Source organism: Passer domesticus, chromosome 1 (assembly GCF_036417665.1).
Source record: "Passer domesticus isolate bPasDom1 chromosome 1, bPasDom1.hap1, whole genome shotgun sequence".
In the NCBI taxonomy this organism is placed as follows: domain Eukaryota; kingdom Metazoa; phylum Chordata; class Aves; order Passeriformes; family Passeridae; genus Passer; species Passer domesticus.
The window spans coordinates 150,430,178-150,448,878 of NC_087474.1; the positions used below are offsets into that span (position 1 = coordinate 150,430,178).

At 42.8% G+C, this 18,701-nt stretch overlaps 1 protein-coding gene across 19 annotated transcripts in view; it reads right to left on the minus strand.

Annotated features, from left to right (window-relative positions):
* MTSS1 (MTSS I-BAR domain containing 1) overlaps positions 1-18,701 on the minus strand; it is a 125,938-nt gene that overhangs the window by 62,916 nt on the left and 44,321 nt on the right. Inside the window, exon 1 of one of the 19 annotated variants that reach the window (XM_064396511.1) lies at positions 5,262-5,292. The exons of the other annotated variants lie outside the window; for them this stretch is intronic. Coding sequence (XP_064252581.1) covers positions 5,262-5,277 — 16 coding nt within the window. The 5' untranslated portion in view covers positions 5,278-5,292. Of the gene's footprint in view, positions 1-5,261; positions 5,293-18,701 lie in introns of those variants that run through there. 19 annotated transcript variants of the gene reach the window in all.

Consider the following 18,701-nt stretch of genomic DNA (forward strand, 5'->3'; position numbering starts at 1 on the left):
AAGCGTGAAGCCCAAACATCCCTGAAATGTGATAGATTTCTTTTTTTTAACAACTCCAGCTTTACTAGAATATCCCATAGTCACCTATGTCAGAAGCCAGAAGCTTAAAAAAAAGGGTACCATGAAGCAGGCACATATCCAGCATGATGCTGCATTACTGCTGGGGATGGGGAAACAGTGCTTTATACAAAATCTAATCCATTACCTAAAAAAATGAAGCAGTCAGTTGATCTAGCACAGCCTGTTCTTTAATCACTTATTGTTAAAAAAACAAACAAACAAAACAATATAACAAAAATAACACAATCCTCTTGACTACAACTATGCAGATCCACTAGCATGGATGTGGATGAAGCACATTCAAGGAGGGCAGCTTCTAAAGCAGACAAATGGACACTGGTGGCCTCCACTTCCTCTCATCAAGGATGCCATGCTGCCCCACGCTCTGCCCCCTCCTGCATGTTTATTCAGAAGCTCCACAGCAAGAACCCCCAGCTCTGCTCTTGGCTCTGCTCCTCATCCACACCTCTCTCACACACAGCACCAGGCCCAGGGGCTGTCACAGACCCTGTTTGAACTACAGATGTGTGCACTGGCAGGGAGCACTGGGGAGCTGCTCCTCCTGCTCACCCACAGCAGGCACAGGGGATTGCACAGGTGGGTGGAGGGCAGGAGAGGCAGCTGCCAACTTCTCCTCGGTGTGTTCACAGCACACACGGCTCAAACCTGCACACTGGGCTGCCATACTTTGCTTTCCCCTCTGCTTCCATAGCCAGCTCCTTGCTCCTGTGCCCAGAACCCAAAGTTCCATTTGCTTCGGGTGAGATGGATGCCAGTGAAGCTGTGGGTACCCAGCAGCTCGGCCCATCCACCTGAAAAGACACCCAGTAAAGATTTTCACATGCAAATTCACTCTCCTTGTGAACAGCACTCTGCACTGCACTTCAATCAAAGTCAACAAGCCATAAACACCACTCACCCGTGAGGGTTTGGAAGTCACTACAGCCTCCTGGGAAAAAAAATACTATGAAAAAAATCAGAGGGGTGAATTAATTGAGCCTGCAGCTGTCTGCTCTACATACGACATGTCACAAAGTTCATGTTGCTGCACAGGATTTTTTTTTACAAGGGATGAGCAGGCGAAAGCAGTGCAAAAACCAGAACAAAGTGTTTGATCTGCCCATCCATGACTGTGCTTTCACCCCACAGGTGACTATGTCTTTTCCAGGACTTGGCACATGAACACTGTGATGCATCTTTTGCAAAAATTCTGCAATTCTGTTTATTACAATGAAAATATTTTCTCTTTTATTCTTTCTGTTTAACTTTTGTCACAATTGAGAACAAGGGATGCCACTGCATAGGAGTGAAACACACAGTATATTACTTGGTTTGATCTAGTAATTTCTTGATCCACAAACGGAAACAAAATAGACTCTCAGATATGGCTACATATATACAAATGCACATATTTTTTAAATGCATGATGTGGTCATTCAAAAACCACTGAGTTCTCCAAAAGTGTTTGGGTGCAACAAAACTTATAGGTAAAGCAGAGCAAAGAACAATGCTCAACAGCAAACAATGCTCAATGATCAATATCAATGGTGGAGATCAGCAAAGGCTGGAGATCACTGGTCCAGTGTCAAGACCAGAACTTATGTTATCACATCTGGGGTAATAATCACCATTTTTATCACTTGTTTTTGTGAGAATTTCAATTACATTAGTAAAAATACAGCTTATACCAAAAGTTATTCACAATTTGTTCTGTAACCAGAACTTGCTCTGGCTGTAAGGATACTCAGCCACCACTGGAAATCTCTGTGTGGTTCAAATGGTATAATGGTTGCTGTACCTACTTTTTTCCCCTCAAGCTAATTGTTCAGTGATTTTTTTAAGTGGCTCCAGAAGTCCTGACACCATTTCCTGAGAAGCTCAGCATCCACTGAGGCTCTCTCTCAGCAGCCTCAGAAGCTCACTTCACACACACTTCTCAGAACGGGGCCTCCTGCTTAAATATCCAGCTGGAAGACACTGTGATGTGCTTCTCACCATGTTTGATCCCGGGACCCCTCCAGGCTGTCAGAAATGCCTTTCAGGGGATGAAGCCCATGCACCAAACCAGCCTCCCTGCTGCCTGAATTGCAGGTTTGGGGCCTCCCACACACGGCAATGGCCACAGCCTGTGAGGAGCCAGGAACAGCATCCAGAGCCTCCACCACCAGAAAGCTCCGTTTACTATGGAACTAGAAATAGCAGAGGGGAGGCTTTCAGTGGAAAATGTGATGAGAATAGAAAGCAAGAGAGTAAAAGCTCTGTCAGCACATTTCATAGACAGTCTTTTTAATGAGGAGATAAACAGATAAAGCTTTCAATCCATGTATGGAGGGTTTTTTTAGGTTTTTTTTTTAAATTTGAAAAGAAGCTAACCAAGCACAGAGGATTCAATATAAAACAAAGGCAGAACAAAACATTTTTTAACAAGGCCTAAACAATATGAAAATTGTGAATTCTAGTGCCACGGAAAAAACAGAGGTCTCCTCCACTCCCTACCCACCCTATTTATTTTTCTTTAATTATCTTTTCCTTTCAAGTAGATGACTGTGCAGTGAAGTTCACAAACACACACAAAAACCATCCCCCAGTCCTGTGTGGGCCCCCCAGCTTTGCTGCAGCAGCACTGCAAGTCAGGGCAGAGACTGGGAGGAAGCAAAGCTTCCCTGCTGGAGTCAGCCCCATACCACACAGTGTGGATCCAGACCTCCCCAGATGCCAGAGCTCAGAGTGACAAGACTTTGCTCCTATTACACAGCTCCCAACTACACTATCTGCCACCCTCCACAACCACTTGATGTGCAAAGAGGCTGCCCTGCCAATAACATGGTAACTGTTTCTTAATGTGATGAAACACATTTAAATCTGGTGTAAGTAGAAATTCAGCGTTCAAAAACCTGCCTGAAGCTACACTAAGGAACAAGAGAGATTTCTTCACATGAAGATGATTTTATACACATATTTTAGAAAACATGAGATGGGACCCAGAAAAGCAACTTTGCAGAACAAAGTCCTCTCTTAACACACCATGCAGCAAAAGCAGAATTCTCTCCCACCATGGTTTCTTCCACCATAACCTTGAATAGTAACCTCAGACTGGGAAAGGGGGGGAGAGTAGTGGCAGCTTATCTCCACTGGCCCCTTGAATGTCCCTTCCCCTTGCTGCTGACACTCATCCTTTGGGTGGAGTCTTCAAACGAGTTCTCTCCCATGCACAAAGACATTAAAAGCCAGCAGCCTCCAGTGAAAGGCTTTATATCCTCTTTTTATCTATGCTGTGCTCTCCTCAGTAGCTTCCAACACCTTCACATTTCATATGTGGCACCTTCAAAGATAAATGATTTAGAGGGGCTTTCTGCACAACCTGCAAGTACCACCACAGCTTTATCCCTGCTCTTCTAAGAAACTCCATACAAACATATAGCTAAGGACTTTTCCCTAGACAAGGTTATATATGCATATCCAAAGCCCAAACTTACAAATGGAGACAAAACAATTTAATATACAAAATCCAACTGACAGTCATACTTGACAGAAGATAAATATTGTTGGGGGGGGTTATATTTCAGATGCTCTATTTCAGCTTAGCAGAAGATGACTGCATCCTAAAGAACCAACCACAGAAACCCACTACAAACACATATACACTTCAATATGAGACACTGCTCCCAGATATTGCCAACAAATTGCAAATCTACTGTATATTCAGACATCCTTAATAGTCTCCCAGGAACCATTTTCTGTGTTAACATTCAGGATTTGGAAGTGTCACCCTGTAGGAAGCTGCACAATCCTGTAACCTGTTACCTAAGTTGTACACAACATGCAATTTTAAAGCATGTAGGTTTTTATTTTGAAGCAGTAAAGTAGGGTTAAAAACTGCCTCCTGAAGATAGTTATTAATATAGAAAAGTAAAATTTAACCACTGACTACATGACAGATGAAATAAAGTCTAATGTGGTTTCTAATTTATAACAGCTGGGCCAAAATTATCTCCAGACATTAAGGGTCATGATCAGAGCAGCAACTACACACCACAGCCCTCCAGAGGGGTATTCCAGACTCCTGTCTCCCTGCACAGCAGAGCCTGTGCTCAGAGCTGCAGGTACAACAGCCTGACACAGGTGCTGTGCCTGCAGCCTCGGTGTGCAGGAAGCCCAGGCTGCTCCTGGCTCTCCCGAGTGATGATGCCCTGGTGTGTGACTTTGTGTGTCCTCATCGCTGTGCAGTGCAGTCTGAAGACACCCACCCCAACTCTCCCCCTCTCCTCTGAGTTTCTTCAAATAGCTTGTTAGAATGGTGTTCTTCCCACATGACAGTGTAAATAAATATCTGAGTTTGTTTGGTGAATTCTTGCTTTCCTGCTTCTCTTCAGCAGAAGAGAGCTGGGTCAGATTTACCAGTGTACCAAGGAAAGCAATAAATTCATCCCCAGTCAGGCTTCCAAGTCTGAGATTTGAACAGCCTGCCCAAATGCTCTGGGCACAAAAGCTTCCCAGTAAAATCAAGGAGATCTCATTACAGGAATTTCTATGTGAAATTCTGGTCTGAGCTGAGTAAGAGATCAGGCAAGATAAAGACACAGGGTGTTTTCAAAAACCTTCTCAAAATACATATGCTCTCTGAATAAATGCAAAAGTATATCTACTTAGGACTCCAGAGGGATACATCCAGTGACTGCTCTTGAGATCACGGAGTAAGCCCAGATGAGGGCAAAATTGCAAAATTAAATACTCATAGCAAGGTCAACCATCCTAACATATTAGAGGATAAATCATAGGCCAATCCAACATGAAGTATGATTGCTCTTTCATGCATCTGAACCTTAACTTTCAAAATACGCTCCGTTCTGCCTTCCTCCAACACCTTTTTTTTTAATTTGTACACTCACTTTGGTATTGAAAAATCTGCATATGTTACTTAATTTTTCAGGAAAGGAATTCAGCAGTTAAGCACTTTTTTTTTAACTGGGTCTTTCAACTGGTCCAGAGCATTCACCTCTTACTCCCATAAAAAGAGGAATTTTTTAAGGACTTTGCTTCAGTCCCACTCACTTTCATGGTATATATCCACAGCAAAGAAGTTTCTCCATAGATGGAAAATTTCCAGCATTTGCTTTCAGGCTGCTTATCATGAAAAATATAGATGTATTCCTTAAATATTATGTGAATCAGAGCCAGAACTCAAAGCCAGAAATAATTACCTTCTCTGGACAACATTCAGCAACCCATTCCCTTCTTCCCCAGCCTGCCAGCTGTCTTCAGAACAAGCAGCCATCCTCCTTCTTTTAATTACCCGTTCATTTGTTTCTTGTGGTTTAGTCTTCTCCCATTTTTCTCCTCATCCTTCCCATTCCAGCTGTTTCCAGGAGTCATACATAGCTCCATCCCTCAGGCTTTTTGCTCTCTGCACTCTGCTCAGCTTCCTCCCGGGGAACCAAACTCCCACTGAAATACTTTTGTTGTGATCAGCTGGAGTGAAGCATCCTCAACCACTGAATAAAGTATCTGTGTTTTCAGTATTCTCAAATTCAAACATAAAATAAACAACTTCATGTGGATGACTCAAATTAGCTCTTCAGTCTTGTTCCCTGTCTTACATCTTGGATCACTTCCATTTTTTAATGAGGTTCAGGCATTACTTTAAGAGAACCACTGCTGAAAAAAGGTCACAAAGTCCCCTCTAGCCCCATTTCCTGATCACTGGAGACACAGCCACCCAAATGACAGACCCAGCCATAGGGGGCTGCTTTCTGCTTCCCAATTCTTTCTCCTCATCCTTACTTTCCTTCTGAAAGCAGCAAAGATGGCTCTTCCCATCCATCTGAGCACCAACACTCATAACTAAGTTTAGGTTTTGGTAATGCAAATATCTGTTTATTCAATACATGTGTCCCATTGCTTTGTTCAGACTTGGCTTTCCTTCCACTAGTCTGGCATTACCAATGACTCTTAAAATCATTGCTTGCATTCTGGTTTTTGCCTTCTCTCCTTTCATCAGGCTTATGCTATTTCAACCCTCACAGACTGACTACACTGAGCTATTGAAATGTCAGCTACAGCCTGAGGTTGGCCAACCTGTCCAGCTGTCACAGATAACCTGGTAAGCCACAACATGCACAATCATGATTTTTCTCCAATGAACTCACTGTTCATCTGTCATGCACAAACATAAGTCTGTCTGTCCTCACAGCTTTTGCTGTGCTCAAGTCAGCTGTAGCCTATCATATCCATACTATTATCATGATTATATATAAATATATATATATATTATTTCCACCATAGAAATATAGATGCATAATAAAATATAATAAATATATATGCATAGAAATGCAAGTCTGCAGGGGGGGAAAAAACTTTCACTGGGTTTAGCTCTGTACAATCTTGACTAAATACCAACCACAAAGTAACCCCACATTTATTAAAAACTAGCCACAAAATTGCTCAAAAATATTCCCAAATATTATTATAACTGAGAATACTCCCAAGTATTTCATAAAAAACATTCCCTGTCTAATTGCTGCTTTTTCTCTTTGGAAGGCAGTCACTAATAGCAACACTGATACTAGCATATGGAGCAGACTGCAGCATTTCAAAGTTGCCAACAAGTTTAAACAAACAAATTGCAGGAATTAAAGTTTAAGCAAAACTTTCTTCCCAGAAACAAATACTGACACTGGATACAAAATATGAAAATGCCAAGCCAATACAAACACAAAAGGAGACAAAACAAAACCAGGCAGGAATTCCATTTTTACATAAGTGACAGCAGTTTTGTATCTGGATCACAAAGCAACCATTTCACTCCTTAAAAATTAAGTGTCTGTACCCTCAGGTAGGCAGTGAAGCACCTGGCAAGGCCGGGGAGGATGATGTAGAGCCCTGCTTCCCTCTGCCCAGTGACTCACCAGGGAGACACTCGCCAGATCATTTCAGTTTTTTAATTGTTTCACACTGGGCAGACTGGCAGCTCCTGGAGGTAGCTTTTCCTAGTAAATATGATGCCAGGAGATCACAGACTTCATCAGTGGACAAGCCTTGGAGGCAAAACCTGGGTATGCAACTTCAATGATAGAGATATCTTTTGATGTGACCTACAGGATTAACCATAATCCTGGTATGACTAAATATGTTATTTGCCATCTTTATTGCCCATGAAGGAAAATTTAAGGACACCCTTACTTCTTTCACTATTCCAGGCCAGCAAAAGACTGGACTGTAGATAATATGGAATACATTTAGGCCCTATTTCACAATAGCCAGTTACTTTTTGTCCCTTGTTTGGACAGATGCTGAAGTAAATAACTGTCAAGACATTAATAAAAGGAGTAACCCAACTATCAAAATATTAATAAAAAGCAAACCAGGCATCCTTAGTATTTTCCTCTGTACAAAAGGCATTCCATAGTCCTCAGTTCCCAGTGAACTGCTGCCATGCACTTAAAAAGCATCTCCATTTGCTGATGCAGGCACAAGCAGAAGGGAGCCCTTGGAGTTACCTAACACATGGGTGCTAAAGCACCCATAACACCTCACTCTCAAAGCATTGTCATTAAAGTTCAAAAAAACCATGCAGAACAGCAAGCTCAGGCTGAAGTAAACCACTGCTAGAAAGGGCTGCTTTAAGAGCATGCTGAATAGAACAGCTAATTTTTTCAAGTTATTTTGCTACAGGACACAATCAGACTAACATTAAATCTGACCATTGCAAATAGAGAAGCAAGCAATAATGCAGATCACAAATAACCAAATCTTATTCTGTGACCTTTTCAATCAGATGCTACATAACAACTTATCTCTGTTGCAGATCATTGGTATCATCAGGGTTGCTCCATCAGATACTTTGTACAGTCCAGTCTAATATTACATCAGCAAGTCAATTGAGGACACAGACATTTGACTTTCTCCTTTAATTGAGACTTTGCAAAAGAGGAGCAATTCCTTAGGGCTTTTTTTCCCTGCTCAAAGGAGGCCATCATGTTCACACTTAACTATCTGAAGCACTTAGAGCCCTTAGTGGTCCAGCACCAGGTGGTCTCAAAGACATTCCCTATGGACAGCTCTACACTACCTGTGCAGAGTAGCCTCACCTGGATGTTTTCATTCTAACAGTCAGTACACAACAGACTGGCTTCAGTTCCTTCTGGACATATTTTCTAGAACTTTCAGAAGCTTACACGTACCCTGGCTTTGCCTCAGCCCAAATGCTATCGACTGAGAAGCTCTGGCTGCACACAGCTGCGTGGTGGATGTGCAGCCCATGGCTTCAGGCACCACCACTGAGAAGCCATCCAGAGAGCACTGAAAACCCAGGCTGTAAGAACACACAAGCTCCTGAACCCAGGCAGACACTTTTCAACTTAATTGCCTTCCCTGCTCTTCAGCTTGCCCCAAAGCCATCTGTCCCAGCCTGCATTCCTTCAACTGCTTGCTCATGTTAAGTACCTGCTTACTTAGCTGTCCTCAGTCACGTACACAGCTTGCCCAGCTCCCTGCCCACGCTCCGCCCTGCCTGGAAATAAAGCAGCTCCTTCTGGAGCTGAGTTTGAGTAAGATTACACTTCAGCTCACGGCAGAAAACTAACTCACACGGCTCTGACAGGCCACAAGGCAGTTTAGTGGAGGGGGAAAGAGCACGAAGGGTAAAAAGGCTAAACTGCCCTATAAAACCACTTTGCAAACTCGTAGGAGGAAACTTTTGTTAAGTATTAGAGGATTTAAGCAATGAGAAGTCACATGCCTAAATAACCCTGTGGAGTTTTACCCTCATGCCGAGGCTTGATGGTTTTAGCTTTATTGCAGCATAGTTGTCTTCTTGCACAACTGCAGGCTGAACCTGGGAAGGAGAATCAGCTGTGCTCTACCCCACCCAAAAGGAGGAGGTGCTGTGTTTACTCACTCACGTCCAAACAGCTTCACAGAAGTCCACACTGGTAGCTCCTATCAGAAGCCACAGGATCTCCTCAGTACACACTATTATCTGTTACAATCAATAACATGAAATCGGGCACTGCGCTTACAGGACAGACACTGACTGCACTGCAGGCTGCTTTCCAGCATTCCCAGCAGTCTGCACAAGGTATAAAATATAACTGCTACCCACTTCTGTCCTTGATAAAGCTCCCAAGAGAAAAAATCACAGCATCTGTAACTTTGCACTTGAGGATAGTGGAGGAATGAATCATTCAAACACATACAAAAACTTTTTTTTTTTTTCATTATTAGCCTCACATGGCCATTTCTGCCAGAGAGACTGGAACAACCCAGATGCAGGAATTAAATTCAGTTTCACTTCTCCCTTGCTGTTACTCAACATTAAGTCGTGGTATTAGTGCTATGTAGAAACTTCATTTTTCATAGAAATGCCTGGATCTTCATTCCCATTCATAGCACCCCAGTGGCCACAGCAGCTAAACAAAGGACCACCAAAGCAGAGAACATAAAACTTTGGTACTGCTAACATAGAGCACATCAGGCATTTTAACAAGACTAAACAACAATAGCTACAGCAAAACCCAATCTCATGCCCATTTATCACTGCCTGCATTTAAGTCTGTTGCAGCCTGTCAAGTATCTGGAAGCTCTTCCTGCCATCTGTTTCCTTCCTCCAAGGGTGGTGCAGTTTTCCATGATTACTCTCTCTCTCTCTCTCACACACACACCTAAAAGTCTTTATTTCTGTGACTTGTGAGAATTCTTTTTGAAGAGGGCTATGAATTTTGAACCTGCCTGTGCAGCATGTCATTTACTTGGACTGATAAAATTCACGGTTGCCTGTCTCCACCTTCTCAGAGGAACACCAAAATCTATTTCCCCCACCTTTCTTTGTGGACTGGTAGTAGTAAAGCCAGCCAGTTAAAATGACAAGAATTTACCAAGCTGTTTCCAGAATGCAGTGGCTTGCTGCTTCTACAGAAAGCTGTCACAACAATTTCCAAACCAATTAACAACGACTAAGCAAAGGGACAGATTTGTATAAAGACCTGCTTGAGCTTCAGTGTTGAGTGGGAGTCTTAACGCTGCCCTTTGAACACCAGAGTTTACAACAGATTGTAAATGGTACCTTTTCTGCAGTGCTGAGATTCCAGGAGATGAGCATCTGCCTCCTTTCTGTATGTAAATACTGCCCTTTTCCTCACTTCCTACAGAAGGCACCTATGGATTTTACTGTCTCAGGAAAAAGGCTGCCCTAAATATTTACGGATCCTTTCAGAATTTTACAGCAAACAGCCCTAAATGTTCATAAACATCTATTTGTCCTTTTAACACAGCTTAGTTTTCCCATAATGCAGAAGTTGTATTACAGTTATCTGTCCTTACACCAACAAAAAACCTCAGGATTTTAAATTGTAAGCAATACTCTAGCAGAATTAAAAGTCTTTTAAACAATTTACTTTCTGCAGCTATTAGCTTTGATAACCAAAAACCAAGGATGGACTGGCTACCTAGCATTCATTTTACTTTTTGTTTTATACTGTAGCCCTCTTCCAGGAGCAGGACAGGAATTCTCACAGGAAAATATTTTCATTTTTAACCTGAGCCTATACTTATAGTGGAACATTTACATTAAGAATACCATTGTAAAAGAGTCAGCAGAAGTACTCTGTTGATATCAAGTTTGAAAATAAAGACAAAAAATCTCCTTAGAGTATACTTTGCAATAGAACTTCAGGAAGCAAAGAGGAACACACACAAAAAACGTCCTGCACTAGGTGCACCTCCTGCATTTGAGAGTTTTGATAGTAATAATAATGTGTTTACATTATCTCACTGGAAAACACCAAACCAATCTGACCTCCATGTTTTAAATAACCTGTTGCTTCTACTTTATGGAGAAGCTGGTATTAAGCCATTAAGCTAATAGTCAAGCGCTGGCTACTGTTTGGGTTTTAATAAGATCTGGTGCAGCTGATAAAACAAGTGAGAAGGAGTTTTGCAAATCGAAGCTTTGCATGAAAGCCTGGTTATGGTAACACTAACTCAATTTCCCCTCACAAAAGAACAGCCATAAAGCCAGCACACTAAGGTGACTTACTCCATCTATAAAAAGGTATCAATATCCACCCATATTCTAACAGGCTGTGGGAGCAGAGGCATTTCCAGAACAAAGATGTTGCTCAGAAGGGTGTATGCTCTGCTGTTCATATAAAGAGCAGAGCCTTATCCCAGTTCCCCATGTTTTGAATACTGGAGAATTCAGCATGAAGGACCATAGACCATGTTAAAGCAAAAAACTAGCCACAGAATTCAGCACATCTGCCTCCAGAAGCTGCAGAAGTGCATAAAGAAGTCAGTGCTGAAACGTTTTTAATTGTGAAATTGTGTGGGAAAACTGGGAGGAGGCTGTGTTGTCAGACAAAAGGGAAAAACAAAATCCAAGCATTCTTTGAATTAACTCCCAATTGCCAAGCACTGCCTGCCTCCCTTTTTCCACCCTTACAACCTCCCCACTATGAAAGAGTAGCCCCATGCAGCCATCCCTCTGTGCCTCCCCTCATAGCAGTACCAAGGGTGTTTGTATCCTCCAGGTCACCATCCCGGCCTCACTTCTTGTCCAAGAACAGAAAATAGCAGCCATTCACAGGATCATTAAATAGAACACTGGGATATGCTGGACAAATGAGCCCTGTGAGACTGGGGGTGCTGCAGAGTTCAAGATGACCCTCACAATTTCCTCTGTGACCACGGCTCTGGCTGAAGACCATTTTTACAGCAAAGGCTTACCTGTCTACCATGACAACAGCACAGCCAACATCAACAGTAAAAAGGTGCTGCAAGTAAAGAAACTGAGCCTTCTTCTAGCTTTTCAGTGTTTACAGCACATTCAGTTCATGTTTTCACATACTCCTGTACTGCAATTCTTTTAATCAAGTCCTTAGTAAGATTCACCAAAAAAAAAAAAAAGGAAAAATAGTGGAAAACATGATTTGAATACAAGCCCAGTAACACTCCATATTTTCTGCATCCCAAAAAGGCCACCTTAAAAAAAAGGCTTTCTAAAATAAAAAGCAAGTAGCATAGCACTTTTAACTCCTAAATGGTCCATCTGCTTTGGGTTCAGATGTTTGGTGTGAGCTATGCTGTCTGCACAACCCTAACCATTGCCTGCTGTCTGCAGTTCCCTTGAGGAATGCAATTAACATCAAGTTAAAACCCCACCTCCAGCATCAGGGAGATAATTGAAATCTAGGCAGTCCCAAGACTCTTCTCAAATTGAGAAGTTGCTAAACCAAAATGTAAAGCTGCAGCAAGATGCTTATATTAATTATACTAACCAACCACCAAGGGGCTCCTATCTAAGGGCTGTTTTCCATGGATAATTCATGGCAGCTTTTGAATGATGGTCCATTCCTCAACAACACAAACAAACTGTTAGAGGTACTGCAGGCTTCCAGCATGCAAGTGCAGTGGCTGCTGAACTCCCCAGAGGAACCAATCTTTAAAAATACTGCATTTCAGTGACTCTTTTGTCAAAAAAAGAGGGGCATTTCATGAGCTAGTTTCCAGCAAAGTACTGCCTTGTAACACCCTTGAACTTTCACCATTCAACGAAGACATCCATGAGCTGACAGTCTGAAATTTCAGGCCAAAACATCTTTGAACTTGTTTTTAAAGACACTTCAGTGTTCAATTGCTTTTTGCAATGCCTTCCCTATTAGATTTTGGGTTTTCCCCTTGAGGTTCTGTCCAGCAAAGCTTTTCACAATTCCTCTATACAAAACTATATAATGAGTTACACCAGTACAGTGGGTAAATATGCCCCCCATATACGAGTAAATCAATTTAATTGACTATCTACAAAGTTAATCAATTAGATTAACGGTTGACCTACTTAAAGATAGAGAAAAGTATTTGATAGTTATTTTCTGGAAAGCAGAATGCAATGGAGCATCACCATATAAATACTCAGAAAAAGCATGCTGAAGGCAAAGGTCATGCACAATACTGGAAGAACACTGGGCTCAACACCCCATTTTACATTGATGCATTTACTTGATGTTTACAGTCTTGGGGGAGAAGCAGCAGGACAAAAGTTCTCTGTGACATATGAAAAGCTATCTGCTCAACACACTGAGATTTTCCCAATGGGGGCAGCTCAATGATCAAGACATCCCCTTTTGGATTTTTTGAGCCCTCTTCAAAGTTTATGGTTTAATGAGTAGAGGAGACAAGAAGAAATTGCTACAACTCCTTTTTCCATGGTACCTCTCTGAGATAACCACATGAACTCCACAAGCCCACATTTCACACTGTTGCATGTATGCCCTAATAAGCCATTTATCCTGCAGCAAGCTACAGCAGGAGAGGTTTATCTGCATTCACCCTCAACTGCAGTCAGTAGTTATCTCACTGCATATGCTCTTGAGAGCCCCTGCTTCTGTCTAGAGATCTATTTACTGGACATCTGATTCTCTAACCCACTTTTTCCTGTTCAACTGACTGCATTTTGGGGATATACTTTATGAAAGCTGATGCGCAGCGCTACTACAAACTGTTTGTTACTGTGGGGGAAAGGTGAGGGGCTTTCACTGTTGCTTTTTTTGGGTTTGGAATAAAAAGCTTCACTGGGAGAAACAGGGCCCAGACAAAGGTTACAAGTTCATGCTCCACAACTGAGTGAGGAACAGCAGCTTAGCACCATCAGCCTCCTCACAACACTACTGCTCCTCCGTCTGCACTGTGGCTTCACACCTACATCACTGGATTAAGGCAGTGACTACAGAGCAGAAAGCCCATGCAGATTGTTTGATGAAAGGCTCTTGTGGCAGTGCCATGCTACTCAAAAAGACCTATTTGTACTGAATGCTGGAGCCAGAGCAATCCTAATAAGTCATTCCTTCAGATATTTGTCAATCAACAGATGGGTACATTGATGAAGGCTGCACTATCTCCTAGTGAAATGTGCCTGCTTTCTGTGCAGTCAATATGAAAGTTGCAATTCTAGCTCATATCAGACTATGTGTAACATCACTTATAATTAACAAACCTGAAAAACAGCAAATAATTCTGAAAGAACTGAAAAAATGATGTCAGGTTTTATGACAAGACAATTGCACCAGAAGCAATGCATCAAACAACTACATGACATTAAACTTTCTTCTGAAGAAACATTCACCTGCTATCCATTAATTCACTTAGTTGATATTTAAGGACTGACAGTGCTGAAAAATGTGTCATTCCATGAGACAGATAGCTGTCCTGCCTCAGGGGAAATGATGATACTGTAATGGAAAGAGTTCCAAGGCTGCTGTGTTGTCAGCCTGGGTCTCCCCCAAGCAGCTGTTCAGAAACCCCACACAACCATTCCTCAGGAAACCACAGACACAACAGCACAGCCAGAAGTTTCCAAAAAATGAAAAGCATCTCTCATCCCCTCAAGAAAACCTGGGTAAATGGAAGAAGAACAAACAAGGAGGAGAAGTGGAGGGAATAGCTGGGAGTCAAGACCTGCTTCTGCTGAATGTCCCTTGAATGAGGCAATTCCAGACAGAGGATATAGGGAAAAAAACTCTGCTTTGCAAGGTAAATTAGAGCAATTCACTCATGGTTCTTGCTTTGAAGGTAGTCCAACATATTTAATTCATTATCTAATACACACAGAAAAAAATTATTTGTATTCTTATTTGTTCCCAAGAATATCCTTTATTTCCAGTTATGCTGTGCTTTGCACTGGTAGCTAGAAATGTGTTGATAATGCACCACTGTGTTATTTTGCTGACTTATTTTATTAATTTCTTCCCCACTTTTCCCAGAGGTTTTTCATGAGAGACAGTCTTAGATGCCTTCAGCTGCATATGTTCCCTTCAGTCCTGATCTCCTCAGTGAGTTTTAGGATCTCTTCATGAGATGTTGCCAGACAATTAAGTTCCCAGTCACCTGAACAGCAGCATTGTGTAAGGACAGCAGCAGTCCTTGGGATGGATTAATTTCACCCTCCACCAACAGCAGCTTTAATACTCACAATGCAAGATGAAAGGTAAGAAGCAGAAAAACAAACACTTGGGGGAACCTGATTACAGGAGAGTCCAGCAGTAAAGGGAGTCTCCTGCCATTTCCCTTTGTCAATATATTCAGTGATGGCAGATCCCCTCCCCTCCACAGCGTGTACTGCTACTCCCTGCTGCATGAAGTATGCAAGATAAGAGATCCCAGCTATTGGGTTGCAGGCTGTACATTACTCCCTAATCCTTTCAGACAAACTGACCAGGTCGCTGTTTTTCTGATGCCTGGATTTGTTTCCTGGCACATACCTATTTCCTAGCTTAGAGGTGTGAAGAAAGCTGGGTTTGATATCTTGCAAGCAGCATGCCAGTTCTTCTCAGCCCTTCCCAACCCCTCTATCTCAAAAGCAGAGCAGTGCTGGTGGAGTGCCATCCTGACCAGCTGGCCCTCTCAGCACTCTTTACAACTGTCTATTATCTTTGTGTGACCTTCACAGCACTAACCAAGTGCAGAGAGGACCAGGCAAACAACTCAAGGAAGAGCACTAAAAATATCCCAAACTTGCGTTAGTCACAGGACTGTGGCCCTGCTGAGAGCACCAGTCTCTGCTCAGTTGAGCCGCAGCCCTGCTCTCCTGCCTCAAAGGGATCTGCACATCAAGTAAGCTCAAACTCTTTCATTTGGGTTATTTTAAAATGGCAGTGAAGAAACACAGATCTCTACTGCTGAGTTTTGTCCCATGACCAAACCAGAGTATTAAGAGGCGGCTCGCTGATCCCAATCAGCAATGGCATAATTTAATGTTCAATAGCTTCCTTGTGCCAGTGCACCACCACATCAAAGCTCTGCCACTGTTGGTCATTCTCCTGTGATTTTGTGAAACCAGGCTTCCTCTCACCAGTTTGTCAGAAGACTCTGCAGAGGAAAGTATTTCTTCAGTCTTTTATATGGAAAGAAACTCCCTGCAGACACAGGAACCAAGCCTACAACCTCAACACTGAGACAGGGAATACCAGGAGCTATTTGGAACAGCCCTCTCAACTGAATTCAGATACATAATTCTCATCTGGTTAAAATAAAATGCAGTGTTTCAGATGGATGGGGGCTAAAAGGAACTAAAAAAAATAATAATATTGCAAGTTCCTGGGCCAGGCAGGGTCCCAGGGATTAGAGGGCAAGCAAAGCATCTAAGCCATGGGGAATATGACAAATGGATATGAAACACAGAGTGAAAACCAACTTTTCTGCTACTGTGAATGGTCATCTGCAAATGAAACCCTTTCCTCACTCACAGAAAAGCTGCCTATAATAAATAAAGCATCTGTATTTTCCCCTCAATTTTAAAGCAACCACTCACAGAAACACCGGTGCATTTCTCAGGCACACCAGACTTGGGTGCTCTTTTAATAACCTTCAACGAAGACTCCCAGCCAGCCAGCTACCCACAGGCAATTCAGAGAAACAGGAATGTGTGGGTGCAGAGACTTTTCTCTGTGGCTTCCCCACCAGCTGGTGCTGTGGAAGGGAGGGCTGAGGGCAGCTGCTGGAGGATGAAACAGGCAGCAGCTGTTTGACCATGTGCTCGATGGGTTCCAAAGGGTTAAACTCTGTCACCATGCAAAAGCACACAGGCCCAAAGCAATAGCCCTGACTTTGTCTGCAGGATCACTGCTTCCACCCTTTGGGGTAGGGCAGGGGAGTGAGAGGGAAAAACAGTGTCTCTCAATTTCTTCATATTTTATTTTGAAGACAAAGACTTCCTCTGAGGGAAGTCAAAACTATTAGCCATTGCTCCATGCCACTTGTCATGTGAAGGCACTGAAGCAATGCTGCTCACATCAGTACTATTTCAGACCAACAAATTCAAGTGCATTTCAGTGCATGGTGACAGTCATCTTCAAATACAAGAGACACTTCTTGCTGCCTATCACTGCACAGCTGAAGCAGCTCCACACCCCAGCAGCTTGCTGCTCCACTGCATGTTTACAGCCCACAACTGAGTCTTGCAGGCTCAGCTACCAGTCCCCTACAGAGGTTTGAGTTTTGCTTGGCACCCTTCTCCTTTCGGGGGGCTGGCAATGACCTTCCTCTGCCTCCCACCACTGTCCACAACACTCCAGTATTGGTGGAAACAATCTCCTGACTGGGGCACACAAAGGAAGCAGCTCTTTTTGGAAACAAGCTGCACAAGAGTGAGAGCAACCACAAACTGCAGCTTTACAAGAAAATGTAAAACACAGTCTTAGCCTGGCCTTCCTGTCAGCCACAAGCACAAGGAAAGAAGCATTTTGGGGGAATCCTCTCAGACTGGGGTGAGAGAGACTGACCCACTGGGTACACAATTATAGCACTATATGGGGCAGAATGCAGCTTGAAGTGGTTTTTAAACTGTGAACTGTAATAATTCTCAAATCCTTCCGACCCTGTAGCAAGGACAGCTTATGTGCTGATGTTTGTTGAAGGAACTTCCTGAGCTTTGCTGTTCCCATGGGGTGGAATGGAGCAGACTGAGCTGCTGCCACAGCACCCCCATCCAGCTGTGGTCACTTACCATCCCAAATAGTTTGCATTCTGCCTCCAATGCCAGGAACTCATTTCTCTCATCACAGCACTCATGCAAGATTTAATGAAGACACACACCACACCTGAAAAGAAGTGACTGAAAGAAAGGGATGAATTATTTAAACTCCCAGTGTCTCTCTTTTCCCCATCAACTGCAATCATACAAATGCTTCTCCTCCTGTACAAACCCTTACCTTTAACCAAGTACCACTTTCCCTGGAGCACAGACCAGGAGTGAACTCTGCTTCTTCCAAAACCAGTTCTGACACAAACATTAAATAAAATTTAAAAAAGCAACACAACCAGCTGCCTCCCAGAGAGCTGGAGCAAGACACACGGACAACACAAACCACTGTACATTAACAAGAGCTGCTATTTCTGGTACAAGCCTGGGCCCCTTGTTTCCTTTGGCCAATTATGATAATAGTATTTGGCAACAGGACTAGGACAAAAACAAGGCCAAAATGTTTATATAGAGAATCTGCAGCACATTTGTAACCTCTGCAGATACTGATCTCACCAAGCCAGTAGCATCTCCACCAGGGCTGAGTAATGGAGAGCACAGAAGAAACCCAGGGAAGCAGAGTTAGGGGCTTGCAGGAGCAATGGGCATCACACCATAGATTTACACCCAAGTAAAGCAACTCCATCCTGACATTCCCTTACATGCCAACTTCAGCTGCAGTGAAAATCTTAGGGACAAAACACCATGCAAAGAAGCACCCTGAATGACCAGGTGGAAAACCTGTTTTCCCTGTTTATCACCCAACCTTAACACAAACTCTGGTATGTGGGCCAGAACTTCTATTAAAAAGAAGAATGTCAAAGAGGCCACAGGAAAATGGCACATGTAATGGGTAGGGTTTGGCTAGGATTCTCCCATTTATTCCAATGATTTCCCCTCTGTGAAGAGATGCCACTTATTTCTCTGGGCTATATCAGGAACATCCTATCTTGTCACTTCTTATGGCAAGCTGTAGTCACAATGTCGAAGACCACAGAAACCAAAATGGTGATTCCCCAGGAAGAAGATAAGCAAGCTCCTATTTTTCAGGTACTGCATGGGAGATTTTTAAGTCACTGGTACAGAGAAACCATTTGCTAAATCTGGCCAAGACAAACTATGTCATTCCTAACTG